This window comes from Drosophila yakuba, chromosome 3L, assembly GCF_016746365.2.
Source record: "Drosophila yakuba strain Tai18E2 chromosome 3L, Prin_Dyak_Tai18E2_2.1, whole genome shotgun sequence".
Taxonomy (NCBI): domain Eukaryota; kingdom Metazoa; phylum Arthropoda; class Insecta; order Diptera; family Drosophilidae; genus Drosophila; species Drosophila yakuba.
The window spans coordinates 16,301,596-16,315,629 of NC_052529.2; the positions used below are offsets into that span (position 1 = coordinate 16,301,596).

The window sequence follows — 14,034 nt, forward strand, 5'->3', positions numbered from 1 at the left end:
CGACGTTCTTACGGACAGACGGACATGGTCAGATCGACTCGGCTATTGATCCTGATCAAGAATATTATATATACTTTGTAATTATATATGTAAAATACATATATATTATAATATAAATATATACATATATAATTTATGTAAACGCTTCCTTTAACCTGTTACATATTTTTTAAAGAATCTAGTATACCCTTTTACTCTGCGAGTAACGGGTATAATTATGTAGGCATAGCGACTAAAAATTGGCAAGAAAAAATTAATTTTAATAAATCGAAAATAAATGTACATGTGTTTGTGTGGTGGTTATGGGCGGCTTGTAGGCATGTCTAACATTTTCAGCATGTCAATAGAAATTGAAAAGACAAATGAGAAATTTAAATGTAATATTCACAACTGCGGGCGTGGAAGTTTACGGAGCTTTAAAGGCGTTAGAGTGGGCGCGGCAACAGGGCTGGCGACACAGTCGTCGTTTGGAGTGGGGAATGGATTTACTTGAACCCTTACCCCACTGTTATTGCAGCCAATATGTGGCAGTTTTTTATCCACTGGGCAGTTTTTTAAATGGCAATAGTTCGTTTCCGGCAGCAGAAAGACCAGATTCAGACTGAATATGAGCAGCAATCCGACTGCAACGCAAGGACAACTCCACATCTTCACTATCGTTCTAAAACTAACATTGTTGGCTATTATTCGGTGTTGAAATTAGCTAAGATTATTAGATTAAGCTTGCTTCATTATGACCAAGTGTGACTTAATAGTATGAATGTATTTCGCTTGTTTCATGCTGCAAATGAAAACAAGAAAGATTCCAAAGATTCACCTGCTGCTGAGCTGCAAACGAAAAAATTTCTGAATTTTTATTGATAATTTGTCATTTTTAAAAACCGATAACAATTTAAAAGGCTAATAATAAAATGCAAGAAAATAAAAACATATTTCAAAAGTGTAGGTTGCGTGGGCTTATGCCTTGCAAATGGATTGATACTAAAAGTCGATAGATATAAGTTAACAACAATAATGCAGTAGAAATGTCAGGAAAATATTTACAAAACAAGAGAGAACGCTATAGTCGAGTTCCCCGACTATCTGTTACTCAGCCAGTGGAAGTGCGAAGGAGACTCTTCAACACTGACAGTTTTTGGCGGTTTGTGGGCGTTATAGTAGGCGTGCCGAAAAGATTTTTGATAAATCGAGAGATATTTACAAGACTAACAGAAATGTAAAAAATATCAAAACATTTTTTAAAAGTGTGGGCGTGGCAGCTTTGCGCGGTTTGTAGGCGTTAGGGTGGGCGTGGCAAAAAGATTTTTTGAAAATCGATAAAAATTTACAAGACTAAGAAAAAAATAACAAACCCGTTTTCAAAAGTGTGGGCGTGGCAGCTCTGGGCGATAGAGTGGGCGTGACACGCAATTTTTTTGCAATTCAATAACAAATTTAACTAACAAAAAAATGAAAAAATATCAAAACATTTTTCCAAAGTGTAGGCGTGGAAGTATTGGCTTGGGGGCGTTTCAGTGGGCGTGGCAACATGGGTCAACATATGTCTCTGAAGTCTGCATGCTGAATCTCCACTTTCCAGCTTTTATAGCTTCTGAGATCTCGACGTTCTTACGGACAGACGGACATGGTCAGATCGACTCGGCTATTGATCCTGATCAAGAATATTATATATACTTTGTAATTATATATGTAAAATACATATATATTATAATATAAATATATACATATATAATTTATGTAAACGCTTCCTTTAACCTGTTACATATTTTTTAAAGAATCTAGTATACCCTTTTACTCTGCGAGTAACGGGTATAATTATGTAGGCATAGCGACTAAAAATTGGCAAGAAAAAATTAATTTTAATAAATCGAAAATAAATGTACATGTGTTTGTGTGGTGGTTATGGGCGGCTTGTAGGCATGTCTAACATTTTCAGCATGTCAATAGAAATTGAAAAGACAAATGAGAAATTTAAATGTAATATTCACAACTGCGGGCGTGGAAGTTTACGGAGCTTTAAAGGCGTTAGAGTGGGCGCGGCAACAGGGCTGGCGACACAGTCGTCGTTTGGAGTGGGGAATGGATTTACTTGAACCCTTACCCCACTGTTATTGCAGCCAATATGTGGCAGTTTTTTATCCGCTGGGCAGTTTTTTAAATGGCAATAGTTTGTTTCTGGCAGCAGAAAGGAAAGACCAGATTCAGACTGAATAAGAGCAGAATTCCGGCTGCAACGCAAGGGCAACTCCACATCTTCACTATCGTTCTAAAACTAACATTGTTGGCTATTATTCGGTGTTGAAATTAGCTAAGATTATTAGATTAAGCTTGCTTCATTATGACCAAGTGTGACTTAACAGAGCACTGACTTGTTTGGTTTTAAAAGTTCGACCACAACAAAATATTAAGTACGGTTATATACTAAACAATATATTACATTAGTTACTGTGGACGTCAGCATTACATTTTCTAAGTGACGATATAAGTAGATATGTAGCAAGTGGGAAATAAACTTAAATATGGTGGTAAAACTTGCCGAATGAAATTGAAAGGACCCTTTCCCTCTATCGATAATAAATATGGATATTAAAGGACTGGCGTTAATTTGAAATAAGCAAATTACTCCATAGCATTAATACAAATTTGAGCAAACTTATTGTAAATATACATAAAAATAAATTAAAAATTTAAAATAAACTAACAGATTTTACTTTGTTTATTTTTAATAATAAAGTGTTCTTATTCATTATATATAAAATGAATATTTTGCAGCCCTGAATATTTTTTCCGACGGTGAATATAATGCAATATTATTAGTTAATATTATTTATTACTTCTTAGGGGACCCTTAAGACCTTTTTACAACAAGATGATTTTCTTTTAAGTTTAAACGTTTCACTTGTCAAAGGAAACATATAAAAGACTACCTAATAAATAAGAGCTAAATGTATACGTGTATAAAAAAATATACTGACCCTTATAAGGTAGAAATTAGAGGTCTGTCCCGAATACAGTGAAAGCAGCATTTGGTACTCTCACTCAAAGTTCTGACTGACTGAGTGAGACATTGAGTAAAACAGATTTGGCAAATGTGGTAAAGGCATAAGATAAACTAACCCCCAGATAATATAACCCCCAGTTAAGCTAACCGGCTGATAAACTAACCGGTAGATAACCTAACCCCCAATTAAACTAATCCCCAGCTTAACCACCAGGTAAGCTAAACCCCAGATATATAAATACACATAACTTATATTAGCAAACTATTATATATGTATACCCGTTGCTATTAGAGTAATATTATATTTAAAAATGCAAATTATCTGTTAATTGGGATTTATTGTTGTATTTTGCACATCATTTTCAGTTGTTAATTCATCATTTGCCTTATCTTCATTTTCTGATCCAACATCTTCCTTATTTTTAATGTTTGATTCAACATTTGCCTCTAAAGCGACTAAAACCTCTTCAGATTTCTTATCTTTTCTCGATACTTTCTTCTTCTTCTTCTTCTTGTTCTTCTTCTTCTTCTTCATATTCTTCTTCTTCTTCAAAGCTCTCTTAACCTTCTTCACCACCTTTCTAACTTTTCTCGCAGACTTCTTCGCAAAAGAAAAAATCTTAAAAAAAAATCTGGGTTTAATTTTTCTATTCATCATGTCTCTGATGAATGATGCAGTGTCGTTGCTGATTGTTGTCTTGAATAGATCAGAGTGCATGCAATCTGTGACAGGTTCCGTGTCATTACATAGATGTTGAAACTTGCCATTAATTCCATTGGTGCAATATATGCCAGGTTTTCCGGAATACTCGTATAGAAGCGTGTTCTTCTTGGATGAACAGCTATACAGGCAGGTGAGCCATTGGTGAGTCCATCCGTCTTTTTCGATTCTAGCTATGGCACAGCCTAATCGGTTACTGGGTCCCACCATCATTCTTAGGAAGTGCCCAACCTCCTTTCTTAAATCGAGAAATATTAGTTGGCCATGAATTAGATTAAGTTAAGTAGTTAAGCAGTCTAAGTTAAGGATATCGCTTACTTATCCGGGGACAATCCATTAATTAGACTATATGCAGAAACGTGCTTGTACTGATCGTACCACGCATTCAGTTGCGATCGAACTATCCTGGATGTATCCTGGGTCCCCTTGAACTTGTTATATACCGTGTGGTAGCCTGGAGACGAGAACTCTTCTGTGGATATGCAGTGGTCTGTGGGTTGGATATCGCAGCGTTTTACCAAGAGTGTAGCCAAAAAAGCCAAGTCGTGGTCCCAATTCAACTTAAGCATGCGGGCTGCAATGGGCAGCTTGTGCAATTGGCCACCGGCCACCATATCGCGAAATGTGTTATGATAGTTCAGAATGAAATTTCTTATATGCTGGGGTATTGAAACAATTGTTGGCTCTTTTCCGCACTTTGGCGACCAGTTCTGCAATACAAACAAAAGTTACTCATGTAATAGAGGTGACAAGAATATATTCACAAAATTATGTTGGCTAGCGTTATAATTGGCATAAAAAACTGATAAATATTTAAATAAATCGAAAAAAAATTTAAATTTGTTGGTGTGGTGCTTATGGGCGGCTTGTTGGCGGTACAGTAGGCATGGCCAACAATTTTTAGCATATCGATAGAAATTGAAAATACAAATATTTAAATGGAAAATTTCAATATATTTTTAAAAACTGTGGGCGTGGCAGCTTAGGGCCCTTTGTAGGCGTTAGAATGGGCGCGGCAACATGCATGGTTAGTCCCAAGTTTCTAGCTTTTACAGTTCTTAAGAACTCGACGTTCTTAAGGACGGACAGACGGACAATGCCAGTTTTCAACTATCACTCTTACCCCACTGTTATTGCAGCCAATATGTGGCAGTTTTTTATCCACTGGGCAGTTTTTTAAATGGCAATAGTTCGTTTCCGGCAGCAGAAAGACCAGATTCAGACTGAATATGAGCAGCAATCCGACTGCAACGCAAGGACAACTCCACATCTTCACTATCGTTCTAAAACTAACATTGTTGGCTATTATTCGGTGTTGAAATTAGCTAAGATTATTAGATTAAGCTTGCTTCATTATGACCAAGTGTGACTTAACAGAGCACTGACTTGTTTGGTTTTAAAAGTTCGACCACAACAAAATGTTAAGTACGGTTATATACTAAACAATATATTACATTAGTTACTGTGGACGTCAGCATTACATTTTCTAAGTGACGAACAAAAAATTGTATCAACAAAATTTAAACGCAACATAATTCCTGTATGTTTCAAGATATTATTTACTAACTTATTTTATTTTTGTATTTTGCCAGTATTTTTTAAAGAATTAATAATGAAAATGCACCTCAAAACAATGCCACAGCTTGTGGCATTATATGTTATATTTCCTAATGATATATTTTCTTATGCTTAAAACTATTAACAGCAAACCATGCCGGCAAAAAAAGCAGAAAAAAAAATCTGGGTTTAATTTTTCTATTCATCATGTCTCTGATGAATGATGCAGTGTCGTTGCTGATTGTTGTCTTGAATAGATCAGAGTGCATGCAATCTGTCACAGGTTCCGTGTCATCGCATAAATGTTGAAATTTGCCATTAATCCCAGTGGTGCAATATGTTCCAGATTTTCCGGAATACTCGTATAGAAACGAGTTCTTCTTAGGTGAACAGCTATACAGGCAGGTGAGCCATTGGTGAGTCCATCCGTCTTTTTCTATTCTAGCTATGGCACAGCCTAATCGGTTACTGGGTCCCACCATCATTCTTAGAAAGTGCCCAACCTCCTTTCTTAAATCGAGAAATATTAGTTGGCCATGAATTAGATTAAGTTAAGTAGTTAAGCAGTCTAAGTTAAGGATATCGCTTACTTATCCGGGGACAATCCATTAATTAGACTATATGCAGAAACGTGCTTGTACTGATCGTACCACGCATTCAGTTGCGATCGAACTATCCTGGATGTATCCTGGGTCCCCTTGAACTTGTTATATACCGTGTGGTAGCCTGGAGACGAGAACTCTTCTGTGGATATGCAGTGGTCTGTGGGTTGGATATCGCAGCGTTTTACCAAGAGTGTAGCCAAAAAAGCCAAGTCGTGGTCCCAATTCAACTTAAGCATGCGGGCTGCAATGGGCAGCTTGTGCAATTGGCCACCGGCCACCATATCGCGAAATGTGTTATGATAGTTCAGAATGAAATTTCTTATATGCTGGGGTATTGAAACAATTGTTGGCTCTTTTCCGCACTTTGGCGACCAGTTCTGCAATACAAACAAAAGTTACTCATGTAATAGAGGTGACAAGAATATATTCACAAAATTATGTTGGCTAGCGTTATAATTGGCATAAAAAACTGATTAATATTTAAATAAATCGAAAAAAAATTTAAATTTGTTGGTGTGGTGGTTATGGGCGGCTTGTTGGCGGTACAGTATATCGATAGAAATTGACAATACAAATATTTAAATGGAAAATTTCAATATATTTTTAAAAACTGTGGGCGTGGCAGCTTAGGGCCCTTTGTAGGCGTTAGAATGGGCGCAGCAACATGCATGGTTAGTCCCAAGTTTCTAGCTTTTACAGTTCTTAAGAACTCGACGTTCTTAAGGACGGACAGACGGACAATGCCAGTTTTCAACTATCACTCTTACCCCACTGTTATTGCAGCCAATATGTGGCAGTTTTTTATCCACTGGGCAGTTTTTTAAATGGCAATAGTTCGTTTCCGGCAGCAGAATGACCAGATTCAGACTGAATATGAGCAGCAATCCGACTGCAACGCAAGGACAACTCCACATCTTCACTATCGTTCTAAAACTAACATTGTTGGCTATTATTCGGTGTTGAAATTAGCTAAGATTATTAGATTAAGCTTGCTTCATTATGACCAAGTGTGACTTAACAGAGCACTGACTTGTTTGGTTTTAAAAGTTCGACCACAACAAAATGTTAAGTACGGTTATATACTAAACAATATATTACATTAGTTACTGTGGACGTCAGCATTACATTTTCTAAGTGACGAACAAAAATTTTTATCAACAAAATTTAAACGCAACATAATTCCTGTATGTTTCAAGATATTATTTACTAACTTTTTTTATTTTTAATTATTTTGCCAGTATTTTTTAAAGAATTAATAATGAAAATGCACCTCAAAACAATGCCACAGCTTGTGGCATTATATGTTATATTTTCTAATGTTATTTTATCTTATGCTTAAAACTATTAAATTTTTTTAATATTTTGTGTGACCTCCCTTGTTGTCAACCACCATTTTAAGCCTTTTCGGCATCGAATTCACTAATTTCTGGGGTGATTTTAGCCCTTTCCTCTACTAAAACTACTCTTAGGTCAGATTTATTGGAAATTTGGCGTTTCCGAACGTTTGTATCCAAAATTTCCCACAAATTCTCTTTGACATTCATGTCTGGCGACTGTGCTTGGGGTTGCACTACATGGGGACAATTCCACACTAGCCAGGTTTGCACAATGCCAGACTTATGTTTTGGGTGACAAGACAATGGTCTTAATAAAATCGAAAATTGTCCCGTAGGCCCAGTTTTTCTGCACTATCCAATAAATTTAACTTCAAAATATCGAGGTAACGCATTTTATTCAAGAAATACGAGCTTCTCAACTCGAGCTGCCGACATACAGGCCCAAACATGACGCTGCCACCGCCGTGCTTGACTGTAGCTTTTTAATTTTTGGCTTTGCAGCTCTGTATTTGGCTTTCTCCACACATATGATGCTCCATCTGAGCCAAAAATATTGAACTTGGACTCATCAGCGAATACAACTGTGTTCCAAAAAGCTGAATCCATTTTTAAATGCTGTTTAGCAAACTTTTAACGTGCCTTAATGTTTTTAGCACTTATAAATGGTTTCTTCCGTTCAATTCTACCATTTAAATAATGCTCACGGAGCACACGCCGACTTGTTTTCGGGTGGCAAGACTTTCCTAACTCTGCTTCTATTTCGTTGGCAATTTTTGGAGCCGATAATCTGAGATTTTTCTGAATTTTCCGGACGTTATGGCGCTCGTCCGTCTGATTAAAAGTTTTTTTGAGAGCATTCCTTCCCTTGTCGTGCGTTCTATTTTCTGGTACGAGATTATAAATGATGTTTTGGACTGTAGAATCACTAAGAGAAACCATTTCTGCAATTTTCCTGCGCGAATGTCAATTTTTAAAATGTTTTAATACAAGCTCCCGCTGTTCTAAAGTTGTACGTGGAGCCATATTGCCAAACGATTTTTTTTAGCACGATCTTTGGCAGAGAATTGTCCAAAATCAATCTTAACTGCATAGAAAATAATAGAGCAAGGGCATAGACCATTTGCGAAGTATCGAAAAATTGCAAAGCTTTAAAGCAGATGGTTGAAATGAGCTGTGGCATTGTTTTGAGGTACATTTTTATTATTAATTCTTTTAAAAATACTACCAAAATAATTAAGAATAAAATAAGTTAGTAAATACTATCTTGAAACATACAGGAATTATGTTGCGTTTAAATTTTGTTGATAAAATTTTTTGTTCAGGTTTTACAGACCGTTGAAGTTTCAGATAGACGCTGGTTGAAATAAGCTGTGAGCCACTGTAAGTAGATATGTACATACACAGATAGCAGCAAGTGGGAAATAAACTTAATAAAACTTGCGGAATAAAATTAAAAGGACCCTTTCCCTCTATCGATAATAAATATGGATGTTAGAGGACTGGCGTTAATTGGAATTACAAAAATTACTCCATAACATCAATACAAATTTGAGCAAACATATTGTAAATACACATAAATACAAATTAAGAAATTTAACATAAATTAACAAATTTTACTTTGTTTTTTATCATGTAACATGAATATTTTGCAGCCCTGAATATTTTTTCCAAGAAAACAAACATTCAAAGAAACTCTGTTAAGGGTGGAACTAAAGTCTGATGAAATAGAAATGGCTATTAAACAAGCTCACAGGCAAGGCCCAAAAAGAGCCCTCAAGAGAGAGCGGCTATTGTGTTTTTACCGGCTGAATCAGGGCTGCCAGGCCACCGCGTTGAATGTATAAATATCGCCAGCATACGAAGATTCGAAGAAGTCGACTACCCGGATTTTCTCTCGCCCCACAAACGAAAATAGTAGATGAACATGGAAGTAGCGCGAGGGCGAAAATAATGCAATATTATTAGTTAATATTATTTATTACTTCTTAGGTGATTTGCAAAACTTACAGACCTTTTTACAACAATACTCGTCAAAGGAGTCTTATAAATAAAAGCTAAATGTATTCGTGTATACAAAAATATACTGACCCTTAGTTAATTTTATTTCAACGCATAAAACCAAACCGAAAACCATTTTTCTTTAATTTAAAAAATTAAGAAATGCCAACAAAAGTCTTTCAAAGCTTTGAAATCCAACAAACATTTGCTGTGACTGTTATTAAAAAGGGTTCAACAAGGTTCAAACCCCATTGACTGCGGTCATGGCAATGGGAGAGCGAGAGGCAGAGAGAGCGGCAGCTTGTGTTGCGTGGAAAAGTGATTTTATGTCCAAAACACATGGTTTGCGGCAGAATGGTTATGTGAAGAACGGAAAACGGCCGCGAATTGATGAGCGGTACAGTATTAATTGAATTTAATCAAATCGATTCGCATGACAGCAATGGAGGAGTTCGCCGAGTACTATGGGTGAGTTTAATGGGATGTGAAGTACATACATATGTACGTATGTATGTATCTCTGTGGGGGACTACAAGAACACGCATGCAACAAGTGTCTAAAATTAGCGTTTAATGCAATCAAACACGGTGGCTAATTTTAGCCACGATTTAGCACCCACTTCTCGGCCACACGACGTGAATCGGCTATTCCCTATCAGCTGAGTTGTGTATAAACAATGGCCAAATCTCCAGCCCCACGCGGCCATGTTAATGAAAAGCTCAAACAAAGCTAAATTAGTAAAACCATCCAGGAGCTATCAGCACCCCAACTGAAAAATGCCCTTTGCAGCGTCCCAATCCTTTTCATAAAAGGACGAAAAATGCAGCTGCTTTTTTTGGCGCGTAAAAATTGCAATTAAACTGGAGGTAATGGAATATTTTCTACTCTTACTTGCATATTGGGAAAGTATACATTATTTTAAAAATGAGTCATCCAAATAAAATGTATGTTGATTTTTTCTGAATAAGAGCTTAGTTCTGTAGTCACGTTTCTTATCTTATGAACGTTTTTTAAGATATTCGCAACATTCCAAAGTGTAAGATGAATAAACTACTAATGCAATGTCCGTGTCAAAGATGCAAATATTAAAGTTTCTTAAAATCGTAATTTTAAAGCAAGTGCCACACTTGAACTGAGCCTAAAATGTAGCTACTCTGCTATTTATTTATTGACGACAAACAGTTTCCACTATTCGAACCGCTGCTAATCGATCGCGACAATTCATTAGGGCTTGTGGTAAACTTGGCCCATCGACCTGAGAAGTCATCCGTTGGATTGAGAATTCCCATCCGTAGTATGCATTCGGGTATGCGATACTCGTACTTCACGTTCAGGTGGGGAAGGAGGTGGTAGCGGGTTACCAATTAGCGTTATCAGCGTCAGAGGCGCGATTCCACCACAGTTGTGTCTGACCTGAGGATTCGAGAGCTTCTGTCCGGCTGGCACTCACCACGATTCCCGGAGCCGTAGAACCGATTCGCTATTTAATGGCCCTGGCGTGCTTGACCAACGCTCAGAAATAAGTGGAACGCTTCCCGGCGCTATACGCAAGTCGATCAAGTTCCAAACTGCGAATTCGAATACGCAAACTCAATTAAGTGGCAACCAGATACATTCGGTTATTAGTTGCACACTCAAGCATTTGAAACTCGATTCGGCCCTTGAAATCGCAGAATGGCTGGTAGTTTGTAAAATTTAGTAAATAAAGATTCAAAGGCGATAAGGAAGACAGGCAAAAAATTATCTGTGTGATAAAGGATCTAAACTAGTTCACTAACAAGCAGGTGAGAAATCGATATTTAATGCTCAGAAATTTAAATGAGCAAACATATCTCAAAATTTTAAAATATTTAATAATATTAAAAATATTTCAAAGATTTCAAAAAAATGTAGAATTTGATCTTTACATAAAAGTTTTTAAATAACCTTAAATGGTGAATATGACAGCCTATTACTATTAATTATTTTCACCTATGTACATGTACATATATTAACATAAGATGTTTACATTGAGTAGTAAATCAAACTGAAATGAATTTAAAAAACTTGAAGGAATTGAATTTTAGTAATTGTTTAAGCCTTAACCAATATGTATCTGAACACCTTGACAAACTCATAGTTTCTTGCGCCTTGCGTTAGCTGAGACACTGCACCTTGGGATGAATTTGTGTGAGATATCCCCTGTTAGTCATCGGAATTAGTCCCCGATGATCACAAGACTCCAATTTAGATCAGCTTCGACGCGACTTGGCGACTGTAAAACCGTTGTCTACATTCGCACATTAACGGACGCCCACTAATTTTCTTATGGCCCGATCCATAAACCCAACTCCGCAAATTTCTTAGACCACCTACCACCACAGGCACTTTCCACAAATTGCGAACGTGTTAATATGTGGGTTCTGTAAACATCGAAAATACGGCGGGTTATTATTGCACGGCTCAGCAAAAGCCCTAAGCCCCAATTGCACACTTACCCATTATAATAATTGTTTAATGAACGTATTCCAGAATGCCCAGCTGGAGCGTGACGAATGCGTTTCGCGTGCTCACACGCAAGAAGCCCCTGGAGGACTCGAATGAATCCAAACTGGCCAAGGTCTTATCCGCCTTCGATCTTACCGCCCTGGGAATCGGATCGACGCTGGGCGTGGGTGTTTACGTCCTTGCTGGCGAAGTGTCCAAGCAATATGCTGGCCCTGCCGTGGTCGTGAGCTTCCTCATCGCCGCCATCGCCTCGATCTTTGCCGGATTGTGCTATGCGGAGTTCGGAGCTCGGGTTCCGAAAGCGGGATCGGCGTATATCTATAGCTATGTGACCATTGGTGAGTTTATCGCCTTCCTCATCGGCTGGAATCTCATTCTCGAATACGCAATTGGTAAGTTCTTAATTGGTGACGCTATCGACTGATTGGTTTGATTTAATTGCCCAATATTCGAATTCCCAAGGCTCTGCCAGTGTCGTCAAGGGTTTAAGCACCTATCTCGATCAGCTTTGCGGCAATCCGATGAGTAGTTTCCTGGGCACCCACATGCCCCTCAACATTGACGGAATGGGTGCCTATCCGGATCTGTTTGCCTTCGTGGTGACCATACTTTTTTCCCTGGCCATTGCAGTTGGAGCCAAAGAATCTACCAGGGTGAACAATGTCTTTACCATGCTAAATCTTGGTGTGGTGATGTTCGTCATTATCGCTGGTCTTTTTAAAGGTGGGTTTTGAAATTGTTTCACTTACTAATTTACTTATACAATCCCTTATTCAGTTTCCAGCAGAAACTGGTCCATTCCAAAATCGGAAGTACCCGAGGGTTACGGCGATGGTGGATTTATGCCCTACGGAGTTTCAGGCATAATCAAGGGTGCTGCAGTTTGCTTTTACGGCTTTATTGGCTTCGACTGCATTGCCACAGCTGGAGAGGAGGCCAAGAATCCCAAGAAGTCCATTCCATTTGCTGTGATTGTCTCGCTGGCCATGATCTTTCTGGCCTACTTTGGAGTGTCCACAGTGCTGACCATGATGCTGCCCTATTTTGAGCAGGACGAAAAGGCTCCACTGCCCCATGTCTTCCGGATTAACGGTTGGCATGTGGCCGAGTACGTTGTCAGTATTGGGGCGATGTTCGGACTGTGCTCCAGCATGATGGGAGCCATGTTCCCGCTGCCAAGGATCGTATTTGCCATGTCCAACGATGGATTGCTGTTCAAATTTCTCGGAGACATTAGCGAGAAGTACAAGACGCCTTTCAAGGGCACCATGATCACAGGTCTGCTGACTGGCATTTTGGCGGCAGTTTTCAATCTCAGCCAATTGGTGAACATGATGTCCATTGGCACTTTGTTGGCCTATTCCATGGTGGCCAGTTGTGTCCTCATGTTGCGCTACGAAGTGGACGATCGCCGGGAGAGTCGCATTGTGGCAAATGGACGTGCCACGGGTCTGGAGCAGGATCATCCCAGTGCCCTTTGGAGGCGGATATTCAACCTAAATGGTCAGACCGTACCCACAAAGCAGACTTCAAGGATTGTCACCTACAGTGTCACGCTGTTCTGTGAGTACAAGTTGTTTTGAAATTGGATTATAGCTTACTTCATACTTGTACTACGAATTAGTATTGTTTTTATACTTTTTTAATGAAATCTGATCAAATTTATTTGGTTTCAGCTCTTTGGTGCATGGTTTTCTCGCAGATTCTGACCAAGTTCGAGGAGGATCTGGCTAACGTGACATCCTTCGATGGTATTAAGCTGGTGCTGGGCATCATACCCCTTGCAGTGCTTCTCCTGATTATCTCGCGCCAACCAACATCAGGGGTGAAATTGTCGTTCAAGGTTCCCTTGGTACCCTGGCTACCGGGAATTTCCATTATGATTAACATTTACCTGATGATCAAGTTGGACATTCTCACATGGGTGCGCTTCAGCATATGGATCGCCATAGGCCTGACTATCTTCCTGGCCTACGGCATCCGTCACAGCCGACTGAGGCAGCGGGAACAGCGTAACAATTCCATCGCCATGATGCGGGACTGCAGCAATTCGGCGTTGTTGGGCGGGCAGGAAAACTCGAAATACAGCAACGAGGTGCCCCTGATATTAATGCACAGTACATCCTAAATATATATTGATATTTAACATACTATACAATTACTTTTTGCCTGCAAGATACGCAAATAGACGCGCTCTCATCATCCACCTACTCACCTATGTAATTTACACATGCACTTATCCTCATACCGTTAAATAGGATACCAAAAACTACGAAAGTACAATAAGTTAGCTGAAAGCAATAAACATGAATATTCCTATGCTAAATA

General features: G+C 38.5%; 3 protein-coding genes and 1 long non-coding RNA gene across 5 annotated transcripts; 1 reads left to right on the top strand and 3 right to left on the bottom strand.

The window, feature by feature from the left end:
- Window positions 1-239: 239 nt before the first annotated feature.
- On the bottom strand, window positions 240-2,659 carry LOC120321533. Its single transcript, XR_005561175.1, has 2 exons — window positions 2,102-2,659; window positions 240-828 (listed from the first exon to the last, which is right to left on the bottom strand). It is a non-coding gene; the product is annotated as an uncharacterized LOC120321533 (long non-coding RNA).
- A 660-nt stretch (window positions 2,660-3,319) lies between these two features.
- LOC6540388 (allergen Tab y 5.0101) lies at window positions 3,320-5,026 on the bottom strand. The gene is made up of 3 exons (XM_039374267.2): window positions 4,846-5,026; window positions 4,041-4,432; window positions 3,320-3,960 (listed from the first exon to the last, which is right to left on the bottom strand). Exons 1-3 carry the CDS (start codon window positions 4,990-4,992, stop codon window positions 3,327-3,329), a joined length of 1,173 nt encoding a protein of 390 aa, XP_039230201.1. The 5' UTR covers window positions 4,993-5,026; the 3' UTR covers window positions 3,320-3,326.
- Window positions 5,027-5,257: 231 nt separating this feature from the next.
- Window positions 5,258-6,825, bottom strand: LOC120320446 (antigen 5 like allergen Cul n 1-like). Its single transcript, XM_039374271.2, has 3 exons — window positions 6,652-6,825; window positions 5,870-6,261; window positions 5,258-5,789 (listed from the first exon to the last, which is right to left on the bottom strand). Exons 1-3 carry the CDS (start codon window positions 6,796-6,798, stop codon window positions 5,390-5,392), a joined length of 939 nt encoding a protein of 312 aa, XP_039230205.1. The 5' UTR covers window positions 6,799-6,825; the 3' UTR covers window positions 5,258-5,389.
- Window positions 6,826-9,530: 2,705 nt separating this feature from the next.
- On the top strand, window positions 9,531-14,032 carry LOC6534272 (cationic amino acid transporter 2). Of its 2 annotated transcripts, none has more exons than XM_002094917.3 (5): window positions 9,531-9,687; window positions 11,731-12,098; window positions 12,169-12,429; window positions 12,484-13,269; window positions 13,383-14,032. In XM_002094917.3, exons 1-5 carry the CDS (start codon window positions 9,653-9,655, stop codon window positions 13,832-13,834), a joined length of 1,902 nt encoding a protein of 633 aa, XP_002094953.2. In that variant the 5' UTR covers window positions 9,531-9,652; the 3' UTR covers window positions 13,835-14,032. The 2 variants fall into 2 exon arrangements, with proteins under 2 accessions (XP_002094953.2, XP_015050540.1); XM_015195054.3 differs by lacking the exon at window positions 9,531-9,687 and adding an exon at window positions 10,757-11,003.
- The last annotated feature ends 2 nt before the right edge of the window (window positions 14,033-14,034 follow it).